Source organism: Drosophila teissieri, chromosome 3R, assembly GCF_016746235.2.
Source record: "Drosophila teissieri strain GT53w chromosome 3R, Prin_Dtei_1.1, whole genome shotgun sequence".
NCBI lineage: Eukaryota > Metazoa > Arthropoda > Insecta > Diptera > Drosophilidae > Drosophila > Drosophila teissieri.
The window spans coordinates 26,780,942-26,793,702 of NC_053032.1; the positions used below are offsets into that span (position 1 = coordinate 26,780,942).

Below are 12,761 nucleotides of genomic sequence, written 5' to 3' on the forward strand. Positions count from 1 at the left end.
TTAAATTGCACAATAAAATTGCTGTAAATATTTAGGGTTCCTGTAAAAATCGAAATTTTAGCTCTGTGGAAAACCATATACCCATCAAAGAAGGCTTATACTAATAGAGTCATTTAAACCCTATTATTCGATAGTCAAAGCCAGACAAAATTTTGTTCCGAATACTCCAAAAAGTTTCAGGAAACGTAAATGCAAAGAAACTGTTTCTCTTTGCGCGTAAGTTATTACTTTCCATAAAACAATACATTTTTCTTTTAATTTCGTTCTTTCTGAATAGCCCTTCCTTCGGGGAGTCGGTGAAGTAGGTGCATTTTGTAAGCCTGTTCGTCAATTTCGCAACTCGGCTGCTTTGGAATATGCTGCTGCTGCAGCAGCCCCGAAGACACGTCCTGGAAAAGTTCCCCCAAAAATGGTCAAATTGAGGAAGCAATTTCAGGCGGACAATGATTTGCCGATTTTTCTAAAAGGCGGCGGTATGGATAATATATTGTACAGGCTTACCTGGGTGCTGTGCTTCCTCGGTATAGGTGGCGATGTATGGTTATGGCTTGGCTATATCATTGCCTAAAATCATAAGGGATCATGTACACAAGCCCACAAGTTTACAAGATGGCAACACTCGAATACAAATATCAATAAAATCATTCGGGATCACGTACACAAGCCCACAAGTACACAAGATTCAAACACTCAAATACAAATATCAATTGTAACACTACACACATTAGTTAACTAGTAGCGTTTCTGTACATAGTTAGTTTAAACACGGGAAATCAATTATATAACTTTTAAATTCAAAAATGTGTATTTCTTTTTGTTCATTGGTGTTTTTAAATTAAGCCGCCTATGTTTTGCCATTCACATTTCAGCAAACTTGAACTTTTGGTGTTATAATAGCTCACAGAGCAGCTGGTCACACTGCTGGCACAACTTGCACTTTTGTCGGCATTTCTTAACTGCATAATTTCTCACTTTTAAAAGGTAAGAACGCACGAAATTCATTATTGATTATGTTTTCCCGTTAAAACACGACTGCCTGACGGGTTTTTGTTTGCTTTGCGATTGACTAACCACGTAGTTCTCAAACAATCACATTTTCCGTGGGATCCAACGGTTCTTCACGTTTTCGGGCTCCATTTCAGCCATAGTTTTGTTTTCTGAATTCTTTCGGTAAAACGCCGCTTAACTGCCACATCTGCAGTTTAGCCGGTTTGCTAGAGATAAAATTGCATTATCATCATGTTTTCATGTGTTACCCAAGCTATTTGGCTTTTCTTCCAAATTAAAGTAGCTTTTTCACATTTTCCAGTTGGGCGACAAGTAATGTAAAGACTTCAAATAGCATACTTTCGAAAATTCCCAGTTATGTTTTGGCTAAGAGGGCTACAGAGATCCCGGCAGCAACTGAACAGGCTCTGCCGTTTCCGTAGTCGTCTAAATTACGGGACATATCCCAGTATCCGCTCAGTCCAACCGCCAATCTCCAGAAGTTTGGGATTTTGTAGCACTCTCGTTCGTTACAGGTATTTGCCAGGTGTTATCTTAAGTCCATATATCTAATCAGTCCGGTTCGCTCGATATCTTTGCAGCTGCAGCACCAACCTTCCCCAACCCGCTGAGATGGCCAGTAAAACCGCCCACTTCGTCCTGCCCAACACGCAGCCCATTGCCGATTTGGACTGCAAGAGTGCCTTCGAGAATCTCACCGAGAAGGAGAAGCTCTATGCCCACCACTTCAGCCAGGCCTCCTGGGACGGCGGACTCATTGCCTTGATCCAGTCCAGCCCGGAGGCGCCGCTCATCTTCTCCCTGCTGCATCGCATTTTCCTGGCCGAAAAGATTCCTGTTCTTAAGGCGAAAGCCTTGGAGGCGGGAGTGTCTGAAGATGATTTTACGGTAAGGCAAAGGAAAGAGATTTATATTCTCAAAAATATATATTAATTATGATCACTTTCAGGCCTTCCTAGTGTACGCCTGCGGTGTGTTCGCCAATGCGGGCAACTACAAAGGTATGGGCGACAGCAAGATCGTTCCCAACCTCTCCGAGAAGCAATTTGAGACCATAGTGAAGGCATCAGCTGCTTACACCAATGAGCCGCGCGTTGGCAAGATATTCGATAAGGTCAAGAATCTAATTTACGCGCTCGAGTCGCGTAATGAGATCCTGGGCTTTGCTCCCGACGGAATCACCACCTACTGGTCGGACAACTGCACCAAGGAGGACTCCGAGATCGTGAACGCCTGGCTGACCTCAAAACGTATCGAACCCTACATGTGCCGCACCTTCAAGTTAGTTGAAAATGGTCAAACCATCTACGATGTAAAGCTGGGCTCCGTGGCAGAGTCCACGCAGGACGGAATTACACTTCCGCTCGAAGAATACAAGGGCAACCAATTCAGGGTGACCCGCGGTGATTACCAGAAGCTGCTGCAGCGCGTCAACCAGCATCTGCTGGAGGCCCAGAAGTACGCAGCCAACGAAAACGAGTCCAAGATGATCGAGCACTACGTCCGATCCTTTGAGCAGGGCTCGCTGGCCGAGCACAAGAACGGATCGCGTTGGTGGATCAAGGACAAGGGACCTGTCATCGAGACCTACATTGGCTTCATTGAAACATACAGGGATCCTGCCGGAGGTCGGGCTGAATTCGAGGGCTTCGTGGCCATGGTGAACAAGGAGAGTTCGGCCAAATTCTCCGAGCTGGTGAATCGCGCCGAGAAACTGATAGAGTACCTGCCGTGGACGGAGCCTTATGAGAAAGACTCCTACCTGAAGCCAGACTTCACTTCCTTGGATGTCCTCACATTTGCCGGCAGCGGAGTGCCAGCGGGCATCAATATTCCCAATTACGACGAAATCCGCCAGGATGAAGGCTTCAAGAACGTTTCGCTGGGCAATGTGCTGGCCAACATCAACCGCAAGGATCCCATTCCTTTCCTCACCGAAGATGATCAAACTTTGATGAAGGAGTACAAGGTGAAGGCTTTCGAGGTGCAAGTGGGCCTCCATGAACTCCTAGGCCACGGTAGTGGCAAGCTGTTCCGCATCGACGAGAACGGCGTGTACAACTTTGACAAGGAGAACACCAAGAACCTGGTCACCGGTGAACCCATCGCCAAGTGGTATCTTCCCGGAGAAACATACGACACCAAGTTCGGAGCAATTGGCTCCTCGTACGAGGAGTGCCGTGCCGAAGCTGTGGGCTTGTATCTCTCCCTGCAGCGTGACATCCTGGAGATCTTTGGCTTCAAGGACAAAGCCGAGCAGGACAACATCATCTATGTCAACTGGCTGAGTCTCATCTGGAACGGCATGGGTGTGGCTCTGGAGATGTTCAACCCAAAGTCCAAGCTGTGGCTCCAGGCGCACTCACGCGCTCGCTTCGTGATCATGAAGGTGCTGCTGGAGGCAGGTGAAGGACTCGTTAAGGTCGAGGAAACTGAAAATGGCAAGAACCTTTTGCTGACGGTGGACCGTAGCAAGATCGATACCGTTGGCAGGAAGGCGTTGGGCGATTTCCTGACAAAGCTGCAGGTGTACAAATCCACTGCCGACATCGAGGCAGCCTCGAAGATGTACGAACACTACTCGAAGGTCGACGAAAGCGGATCGCATCCGTGGGCAAAGTGGCGGGATATCTGCCTGGCGCACAAGAAGCCGCGTATGATCCTCGTCCAGGCCAACACGGCGATCGGCAAGGACAAAAAGGTGCAGCTAAAAACCTACGAGGCCACCCACGAGGGGTACATCCAATCATGGGTGGAGCGCTACCCCAACACTGACATCGACGACCTTCTGGAGACCATCGTGGAGAAGGACAAGAAGTATTTCCCGACTGCCTTTAACAACTGAACATTTCGCATTTAACATTTTCGCCTTCATTATCAATTCAATTCAATTTGTTAACGATGATTTCGAAACAAAAAATATATATATATGGTCATCTAATGACAAACAAAAAGATGTACAAGTTTTATAATTTTTTATCTTTTTGTTAAACTTTTTATATAAAATGTTAAAGATACCATTTTATAGTGAATGGTTATTTAAAGATCGTATTTGCCATTCACTGAAAACTTTGACAAAGGACAATTGGTAATATTTTATTATTCCCGATATATTACAATGCAAACTATAAATACAATTACAAAAATTTTAATTCTAATGTCTTCATAGTAGCCTGCCGTAACATTTTCTGTTTTATTTTATTTTGTTTCTCGTTTCCATTCGATTTCTTGGATTTCTATTTGCATTGTTTTGACCACCATGGCAACCGGTAAAAATCGTGGTGACCAGAAGGACCGTGGAACTTTCCAAATCGGACAGCCGCAATTCAAGGTGTCTCATTCATTGCGCATGGAACACGACTTTTCCAGCTCCCAGCTGTTGCGAAATATGCAGCACGACCTGGAGGTGAACCGCAGCCAGGAGCTCTCCAAAGTGAATCCCATGACCAGGGACTTCATCGAGAAGGCAGCGATAACACAGGAAATGCAAGACCTTAAGCGTGCGGAGTTTGTGGAGAACAAACGTCGCCAGCAATTGCGACGGGATTGCGAGGAACTGCGCGACTTGGCGGAGCAGCTACGCCTAGCAGTCATTTCCAGGGATATAGCCGAGAATTTGGAGGAGAGAAAACGTCGTCGGCAGCTAGACATCAAATTAGAAGCCGAGGAAGTGTCCCAGGAGCGCAGTCTATTGGAAGCCAAGGAACGTGAGAAAGAAGTGGCTCTTAAGGAGGAACAACGCCGCCTTAGGGAGTCCTTGGCCGAACAAATGGAGGAGCACCGCCGGCGGCGCCAGGAAGAGCACGCTCAGGTGATGAACGACCGGGAGGTAAGCCTTCTTATGCAAAAGAGAATCCAGGAAGAGGACCGAGCGCAGGAGCTGGAGGCGCAGAGAAAAAAGCTAGAGAAGCGGCAGGACATGCTGCAGTCCATCAAGGAGAACCAGGACCTCAGGGAATGGCAGCGAGCTCAATACAACCAGGAATTGGGTGACTTAGTCCAAAGGCAAGGTGAGATGGAGCGTAGGAAACTCCAGCTGGAGGCGGAGCGCCAGGAGGTGCTGCGCAAAAAACAAGAAATCAGCATAAGTTTGGGCCAGCAGGTCCTAGATATCGAAGTGAGTCTTGAATCCTTTCTAATATAGATAGTTTGATTCAATCAATAAAACTTCCTTTTCTTGCAGAGCAAAAAACGCCATCGGGACAATTTGCTGCTGGATCTGTTGGAGGCGGAGTACACGGCCAAGAGTGACGAGCGCTACCGCCAAAAGATACAGCAGGAGCAGATGTCTCGGCGGCGCACCAGACAAGAGTTGGATCGCTATCGGCAGGAGGTTGAGCACCGTAAAATGGCCCAAATGCAGCTAAAGCGGGCGGAGATGGCCACGCGGCAGGAGGAGGCGCCGGATACTAGCAACCAGGAGTCCGAGAAGCAGCTGGAGGATTATCGCAGACGCAGGACGCATGGAGCCTCCTTGCTGGCTATGATTGAGGATAATCAGAGGAAAAGGGCGGAGGCCACCGCTGAAAATGTTCAATACTTTGACATGAAGGCTAAGATCGATGCTGAGCAGGAGGAGCGCATCAAACAGGAGCGTCTGGCCATGTTGAGCCAGGTTCCCTCCTCCGTGCTTCGTTATCTACCCAAGCACGTCCTGAACTCCACGGATAGAGAGCACTTCTGCCTGAATGACGCTCAGGCACGGGGCGGTGGCGATTCCTAGTCAGTGACATAGTGTAATTCTAAGACGTTCATGTTAATTTTTGGCTTCCAAAAAAAAATATTATTTAAAATTAAGCGCCGTTGTGTCTACGTGACGTGTATCATTTAGGCTAGCGGAGATGCCAGACCGCTGCCTGTGCTGCCAGACTGTTACATTGCTCAACGGAAAACCTCAAACGAAGGGCTATTCTCACTAACCGGGCATCTGCTGGGTTTGATGTATTATATTTTTGTTAAATTAAATTTTATGAGCTCAGAGTTACAGCCGCTGCAAAAAAGGTTTATGCGACTCAGTTAACAACACTGGAAATGTTGGCATTTTTTGTCAAATTGAAATTTATTTATTTCTTCACAGCAATAAATATTAAGTCGTATTTAAAAATAACTTAATGAACACCAAAAGCAGCAATTTGAGAAATTTGTATATTGATTTTTATTTTATTATATACCCATCATGAATATTTTTGTATAAGGAAAATTCATTGCTGTAAAAGTCTTTCGCTGTTGCAGAAACTCCCCTGTGTGAATGCTTCGTTTCTACATCCGTGCTACCGTACACTATCGAAACTAAAACATCCCTAACACGCCCATAATCGGACTATCGATACTATCGTGAGTGATAGCTGACGCTGGTCTCGTTTTATTTTATGTTAACGGGAGTGATCTTGCGTACAAACAATAACACGGAATCGCAGTGAAAGGGCGTTGCACAAATGACAGTGTTTTGGCAAAATGCCCGGGCTAGTTTTGACCACGTTTAGCAGTGCCTAGAAAGCAAAGTGCGCGACGCTAAAACAAGAGAACCGCGACAAAACAAAACGCGGAAACGCATAAAAGTGAAAAAAACCCAAAACGCAGACAGCGAACTTTGGACACAGACAATCGCAAACACGCAAGGAAAACAAAGAAAAACGAAGAAATGTCGGCGCAGCGTCTAAATGCAGCGGAGCGGGATTTGGAGAAGTTCATCAAGTTCCTGGTCCTGAAGTCCACCCAGGTGGTGGTGCAGTCCCGACTGGGCGAGAAGATGCAGACGCAGTGCAATCCACTGGCGGGCAGCGATTGGTTCAACATAGCCGTGCAGGATCATCCGGAGGTCCTGGACGAGACCAAGCGGGCCCTGAACCTAAAGACCGGAGAGAGCATTCTGCAGCGCCTGCCGTTGTGCGTGGAAATATCGCTGAAAACGACTGAGGGTGACCAGATGGTGTTGGAGGTGTGGTCCCTGGACCTGCTCCAGCCCCAGAATGGTTCCTCCCCGGCCACCAATGACGTGAACACCGAGGGTCAGACCCTAAAGGCAGCCCACGCCATCTACAACCGCATGGGCATTATGCTCAAGTCCCTCATATCGCTGACCCGCACCACGCCCGCATACAAGTTGTCCCGGCGCCAGTGTCCCGATTCGTATGGCATCTTCTACAGGATCTACGTGGACAGGCCGCAGGTCCACACCCTGGGCGAGGGTCACAAGCACGTAAAGATCGGACAACTCAGCACGATTGTTGGCTCGTTGGTCATGTCCGTGGCCTACCGCACCAAGCTGACCATCTCGCCCACGGCTGCCCAGTCAGAGAGCAACACCATCATGCTGAAATCGGATCACTTTAGACCCGCCACGGATGCCAATACACCTGGCAACCAGCAGCAGCTTCAAAATGGCACTGCCGTGGCCAAGAAACTGGGTCTGGGTGCCTTTAATCCCGCCCAGGGGACAGCCGATCGGCGCTTTATTGATATAGAGAAGCCGTTGCGACCGGGAGCCTTCACAGATATGGGCAAGCTAAAGCAGTACACTGAAGACGACTTTGTGTTGCCAGAAACTCCGCCTTTCGAGTGGCTTTTACGGGGACGCGGCTCTGTGGAGTCCCTCAATCGCCTGGATAACAATTCGGTCGCCAGTGTGAACAGCAGTAATAACAACAACAATGCGCAGGAGAGTAAATTCAACCTGATTAGCAATCTCAACAACAACTCTGCTGGTTTCAAGAGCTTCGAAAAGAACTCGGAAAACTCAGTATCGCCAATAAAGAGCCTGCTGATCCCCGCCAGCGCCACAGCCACATATCGTCACCATTCAGAGCCGGCGCTACAACCACCGCCTGATGATGATAATCTGCTAAAAGAGCTCCACTTTCCCTTCGCCTCGCCCACGTCGCACGTAAACGATCTGGCCAAGTTCTACAGGGAATGCTATCATGCACCACCGCTGAAGGGTCTCAATGAACTGCAGGCAGAGATCTCATCGCTTTCCTCGACCCCGCCAGCAAGCAGTGGCTCCAGCGGAGGACCAGCATGCGGTCCAACGGCAGCGGCCACAGCGATCGCTACCAGTGCCGCCGACGCCAGCGCCATGGACGATCTGTCCCGGCAACTGGAGCAGTTCGAGACGTCGCTGGAGGACTACGACAAGCTGGTCTCGCAGTTCGGACTTACGGGCTCCTCGTCGACGGGTAGCCGCAGCAGTGGCGGCCTCCAAATGAGCAACTGAGTGGAGTAATGCCTCTAGTTATGTCATTAGTTAGTTTTTATTTATAAAGGGGCGGTCAATATGAAGAGAGGCAAGGACAACCTAAAATATCAAGGAAACCTTTAGAAAGATTGCTTGAGAAAGTGTAGGACTAAGGTTTAGCTTTTCTTTTCCCTATAATTTCTCGTTAAGAAAGCGGAATGTTTATATTTTTTTAAAACAACCTACTTTCTTATCAGCTAACAAATGTTGCATAATGATAACAGAATATTTTCAAAGAACTCTCCAGGACAAAACTGGATTTCTTTCTGACCTATACTTTTGCTTGAGCCCTCGCATATACATGTTTTAAGATTGTCAACTAAAATCTAGACCCGCCCCCATATTTATGTATGCCATTGTGTTAAGTAGAGTTGATAGGCTGCTATTTGATATTACCCACTATGTAAATACTATATATATAGGCTTTTGTAGGCTCTAGGACCGTCTAAGATGTACATACATACAAACATATATAGGAGTACAGAGCTCATGTCACGTTTCAAAGTTTACGATGCAGCAGTTTAGACCCTAGACACAAATACATAAGTAAGTGCCCCATGCAAATGCATATAGACTTCTAGGCTATATAGCTTGTGCATATGGTAGTAAGTTGGGCGTACTCGTCGCTTGTTTGTTTGTTTGTTTCTTTGTTCAAGTGCCTTTCGCCCGCTTGTGAGTGAAAAAATCGTGTATGTACATAAATAACTATAGATAACAGCAATTAATCAGAAAGCCAAAAGGTTTATTTTTGCCGGAAGTCTGCAAGAAAGAACTGTTCGATCTATGCAAATGCATATCCACTAATCGAAAGAGCGAAACTAATCGAAAGACTTGAAGCATAACGAAATATATCTATCCTAACTTAGTTGGCACTGTCAGGAAGTCGAAAAGAACAGCTGGTGTTTTCTTGTATCTTTAATCGTTGGTCGCTGTTGCTTATTTATTTGTTCCACAATTGCAAAATTATATGCCTATGAGAATCGAAATTCGAGAATACATTTAAACTACACTAAACGATAAGAGTAAGAACATTTATACATATAAACAATGAATAAAAGCAATTCTTAATCAAGACACTAATCAAAATGTTTACTTCTGTGCTAAGAGGCGTGTCACTTGTTGATTGTGATTGCGCCACGTAGTATAATGTAGTATAATGTGTGCCCTATAGTTACCCTTGCCAAACGCCGATCTACATGCTTATGTATCTACATATCTAAACCATGGGTATGTATCACACCTCCTGAAGGCCTGAGTTCATGTGACTAACCCACTCGAGATGCGAAATGAGCGGAGTTAATGAAACACTCCCCCCAAAGGGTTTTTCCACCGCCCTAAACTGGTTATGGTTTGTTTTCATTTTGCATACTTACTTTATCGTGCTGCCTGGTATTCTATCACTCATTCGGAATCGGATCGGGTATTGTATAATGTACGTCAGCATCGAGAATGTTGCGCAGCACCTGCTTACCTGGCACTTTGTTGTGGTCGTTATCAATTAACATGCGATTAGTATTCCCGATCTCCACCAGCTGACGACCCTCCCAGCGATAGATCGTACTATATACATACTATATACATACAAACTTGCACCTCTTTCAGCTAATCTCTGGCGCTACGAGTATTTGCGCACTCCGGCCGGGGAGATTGCAGTCTTTTCGCATTTCAGCTGCCATTCCAATGCGAATTAACGTCACCATGGCAACGACAACGACAACGACAACGGCAACGACACCGTAGAGGCTAAATAGTTTTATTTTTAACTAAACACATATACGAGCGTATATGTTTACTACTATTTTTTTGTTCGGCCGATCCGCGACTATTCGTATCTGCTGCTTGGCTTTGTGCCCGATTCCTTCTTGCGAGTGCTAATGACATTGTCATAGTGCAAAACAAATGGACAGCTGTGCACGCTTCTCGCTGCCTTCACGTGAGTGGGTGGGTCGAGCAGTTCACCTGGGGGGCTCCAGGTTATCGAAGTCTGCTCAATCTTTAAGTGCTTATCAGCCAAATAAACAAGTTATGTAAAGTTGGTAGTTCAATGAAGCTAAAAATATCTAACTTGTATACCACTATCTTTATCAACAATACTTGAGCTTCTAAGCACACGTCATATTTTGCTGATTTGATTGCTCAGCTTTCATACCATATTTTAAAAATAAAAAAATGAATGTTTTAATACAGCAGCTCTCATAGATTTAGGATGATAACAGAAATATGTATAATTTAGCAGCAGTTTTCGTAATTTTCGTATTACAAATATTTTCAAATATATATACATATATGACAACTTGTTGGAGGAGAGTGGAATCTGTCTGCTTCCTGGTAATAATATCGAAATGCTTTCAGTTTCTACGAATCACTCAGCTTGGGGGTGCCGAGAATAGAACAGCATTTGCCCCGGTAATGAACTTTGTAATGGGTCCGAAAGATATAACTTAACGATCGCACCTTGGCGACAACAGGTCGTCGGCACTGCATTGGTGTGGGGATACCAAATATACTCGAATATGTGCACACAGATTTTTCGTTGGCTTTCGGTTTTAATTGTCCAACATTTTCGCCGCCTGCCTTTGTTCGCTGAAGTTCGCTGTTGCCAGGCGCCGAAATGGTGACGCGTTGCCAACAATTGAATGTATTTATTTGGCTTTTGGCTTCGGCGGACTGCATATGAAATGCAAACATTGGCAGGCGGGAAAATTGCTTTCGAATGCTTCGTCTTTTACTCGTTTTTTACTCGTTTTTTCCCTTTCTGGCCTGCCGGTGCGGTGCCAACGCTCCAAATTCACTGCCCACGGGAACCGGATCGCACACTCCTCCCCGGGTTTTCCCCCTTTTCCGGCGCCCACGCACATCGAATTCAATTATTAACAGTCTGGCCTCGAAAAACCTGTGTTCTAAAAGAAATGTATCTCTTTGGTTAGGAAAAAGTTCATGTTATAATAGCTTGCTGTCAACTTTGTCTACTTACTATAAAATATAGCAATATAAAGGTCTAGCCATTTCATTATATATACACTGTCATCTAAATATTTCAAAACAAATTATCAAAAAAAAGTTATGTTTTGCTAAGTGCTTCGGGTTATAGAGGTCACACTGTATCTTCTGGGGGCAGCGGAATTTTTTGATTGTATTCACGTGCCGAGGTAAACCGTTTCAGTTCAAGTAAAACCCCCCGTAAGGTGGATTTCAGTTTCGAAATTTCTTGATAAGCCCGTTCGAGCAATAACGATAAACAACGACGAATGGCGATAAGACAGGGCCCAAATGCAATGCGGACGCGGTCAGCGGCTATAATTGCGTTTTTTATGCAATGCCATCGCATATTTGGAATTTTTTATGTCGGCCCCAGAAACCGACCAAAAAGATGAATGGACGAGCTTGGAAGCTCGAGTTTGAAGCTTTTCATGCAGCTGCAATCGTTTTCAGCTCCAAGAGAAACCCACGTTTCACAAAGGCGTCTGAGAGTAATGAAATCCGTACATTTAGTCTAGCTAGAAATACATTTAGATCATTCTGGTTTGGTTTTTCAAAAAACTTCTTGGCACGTTTCCAGAAGAGTGTAGTCCTAAATAGATCAAAGATCCAACTAGAAAACCTGCTGCAGCAGTGCCAGTTGATAACACTATCAAAACATTTTCGTAATGCATGTGACTGTTACTAAATGTTTAAATGGAAAAACCCCCTTGAAAAATTCCAACCTGCTCCTCTGCTAGCGGCAGGCACTAGTTGTCCATCTGGTTTGCCGGCTTTGGAACGCAGCTGCAATAATAGAGAGCATAATTGCATTTATTTTTAGACACCCACTGCAACTGCACTGCATCCGCCGTGGAAACTGCCCACATTCCACACCGATTTCCATATGCTCCAGCATGTTGCTCATACGCCCGAGTCACCGCTTCGTCAGCTTGTGGATGTGGATGTGGATGGGGGCTTGCCTTGGCGAATTTTTGGTAAACAACAGCATAAAATCATGCGTAATAAACTTACAGCTACGCGTAGCTACGTGCCGAAAGTCTCGCAGTTCCTCGGCGTCCCCGGTTTCCAGGTTCCACCACCTTTTTCCAAGCATGTGACAGTGTGCACCGAAAGAAACCACTTATGTGTCTACCAATTTAACGCCTAAGTACGTTAGAGCCAACGTTTAAATAAACTAAACTCGGGATAAGCATTAGAATAATGGAAATGGATATACGAATTTATTTGTTAGCAGCTGAGTTTAATTGGTAACTATGATATATGCTGTAATGTGGGGTAACATAGTTTTCAGTGCTAGATTGTGGATGGTATTGGATCTCGTTCTTATGGCGCTTGTTGTTCGTCCGTCTCGCTCGCTCAACCGGCGGCCTTGTGGGCCACCTTGTTTGTTTTTTGTTATGCTGGAAAAAAACTCATTTAATAATAATAAATAAAGGCGACTGACAAAAGAGTGAGATTGATAAACAAAGAGCGCCGCGCTGATCGATTCGCCTGACAACCCGTTTTAACGGGACAACGCTCCATAAAACCAAGCAAT

The 12,761-nt window shown here is 45.6% G+C and overlaps 4 protein-coding genes across 5 annotated transcripts; all 4 read left to right on the top strand.

Annotated features, from left to right (window-relative positions):
- Window positions 1-61: 61 nt before the first annotated feature.
- Window positions 62-801, top strand: LOC122621116 (cytochrome c oxidase subunit 7A1, mitochondrial). Its single transcript, XM_043798873.1, has 2 exons — window positions 62-216; window positions 278-801. Exons 1-2 carry the CDS (start codon window positions 190-192, stop codon window positions 566-568), a joined length of 318 nt encoding a protein of 105 aa, XP_043654808.1. The 5' UTR covers window positions 62-189; the 3' UTR covers window positions 569-801.
- Window positions 802-846: 45 nt separating this feature from the next.
- LOC122621108 (dipeptidyl peptidase 3) lies at window positions 847-3,962 on the top strand. Of its 2 annotated transcripts, XM_043798862.1 has the most exons (4): window positions 932-981; window positions 1,310-1,523; window positions 1,590-1,896; window positions 1,958-3,962. In XM_043798862.1, exons 2-4 carry the CDS (start codon window positions 1,366-1,368, stop codon window positions 3,851-3,853), a joined length of 2,361 nt encoding a protein of 786 aa, XP_043654797.1. In that variant the 5' UTR covers window positions 932-981; window positions 1,310-1,365; the 3' UTR covers window positions 3,854-3,962. The 2 variants fall into 2 exon arrangements, with proteins under 2 accessions (XP_043654798.1, XP_043654797.1); XM_043798863.1 differs by lacking the exon at window positions 1,310-1,523 and having other exon boundaries at window positions 847-981.
- A 175-nt stretch (window positions 3,963-4,137) lies between these two features.
- Window positions 4,138-5,805, top strand: LOC122621112 (trichohyalin). Its single transcript, XM_043798867.1, has 2 exons — window positions 4,138-5,125; window positions 5,192-5,805. The coding sequence occupies exons 1-2, from the start codon at window positions 4,268-4,270 to the stop codon at window positions 5,729-5,731; spliced, it is 1,398 nt and encodes a 465-aa protein (XP_043654802.1). The 5' UTR covers window positions 4,138-4,267; the 3' UTR covers window positions 5,732-5,805.
- A 547-nt stretch (window positions 5,806-6,352) lies between these two features.
- On the top strand, window positions 6,353-9,322 carry LOC122621110 (autophagy-related protein 13 homolog). Its single transcript, XM_043798865.1, has one exon. The coding sequence runs from the start codon at window positions 6,650-6,652 to the stop codon at window positions 8,219-8,221; it is 1,572 nt and encodes a 523-aa protein (XP_043654800.1). The 5' UTR covers window positions 6,353-6,649; the 3' UTR covers window positions 8,222-9,322.
- Window positions 9,323-12,761: the final 3,439 nt, after the last annotated feature.

What these genes read in the sequence shown, in the direction of transcription:
- LOC122621112 (XM_043798867.1), top strand. Translation starts at nt 4,268, where the DNA reads ATGGCAACCGGTAAAAATCGTGGTGACCAGAAGGACCGTGGAACTTTC. An exon ending in AGCAGGTCCTAGATATCGAA is followed by an intron (nt 5,126 to 5,191) that starts GTGAGTCTTGAA and finishes CTTTTCTTGCAG; the next exon opens with AGCAAAAAACGCCATCGGGA.
- LOC122621116 (XM_043798873.1), top strand. Translation starts at nt 190, where the DNA reads ATGCAAAGAAACTGTTTCTCTTTGCGC. An exon ending in GAAACTGTTTCTCTTTGCGC is followed by an intron (nt 217 to 277) that starts GTAAGTTATTAC and finishes CTTTCTGAATAG; the next exon opens with CCCTTCCTTCGGGGAGTCGG.
- LOC122621110 (XM_043798865.1), top strand. Translation starts at nt 6,650, where the DNA reads ATGTCGGCGCAGCGTCTAAATGCAGCGGAGCGGGATTTGGAGAAGTTC.
- LOC122621108 (XM_043798862.1), top strand. Translation starts at nt 1,366, where the DNA reads ATGTTTTGGCTAAGAGGGCTACAGAGATCCCGGCAGCAACTGAACAGG. An exon ending in AGCACTCTCGTTCGTTACAG is followed by an intron (nt 1,524 to 1,589) that starts GTATTTGCCAGG and finishes ATATCTTTGCAG; the next exon opens with CTGCAGCACCAACCTTCCCC. An exon ending in TGTCTGAAGATGATTTTACG is followed by an intron (nt 1,897 to 1,957) that starts GTAAGGCAAAGG and finishes GATCACTTTCAG; the next exon opens with GCCTTCCTAGTGTACGCCTG.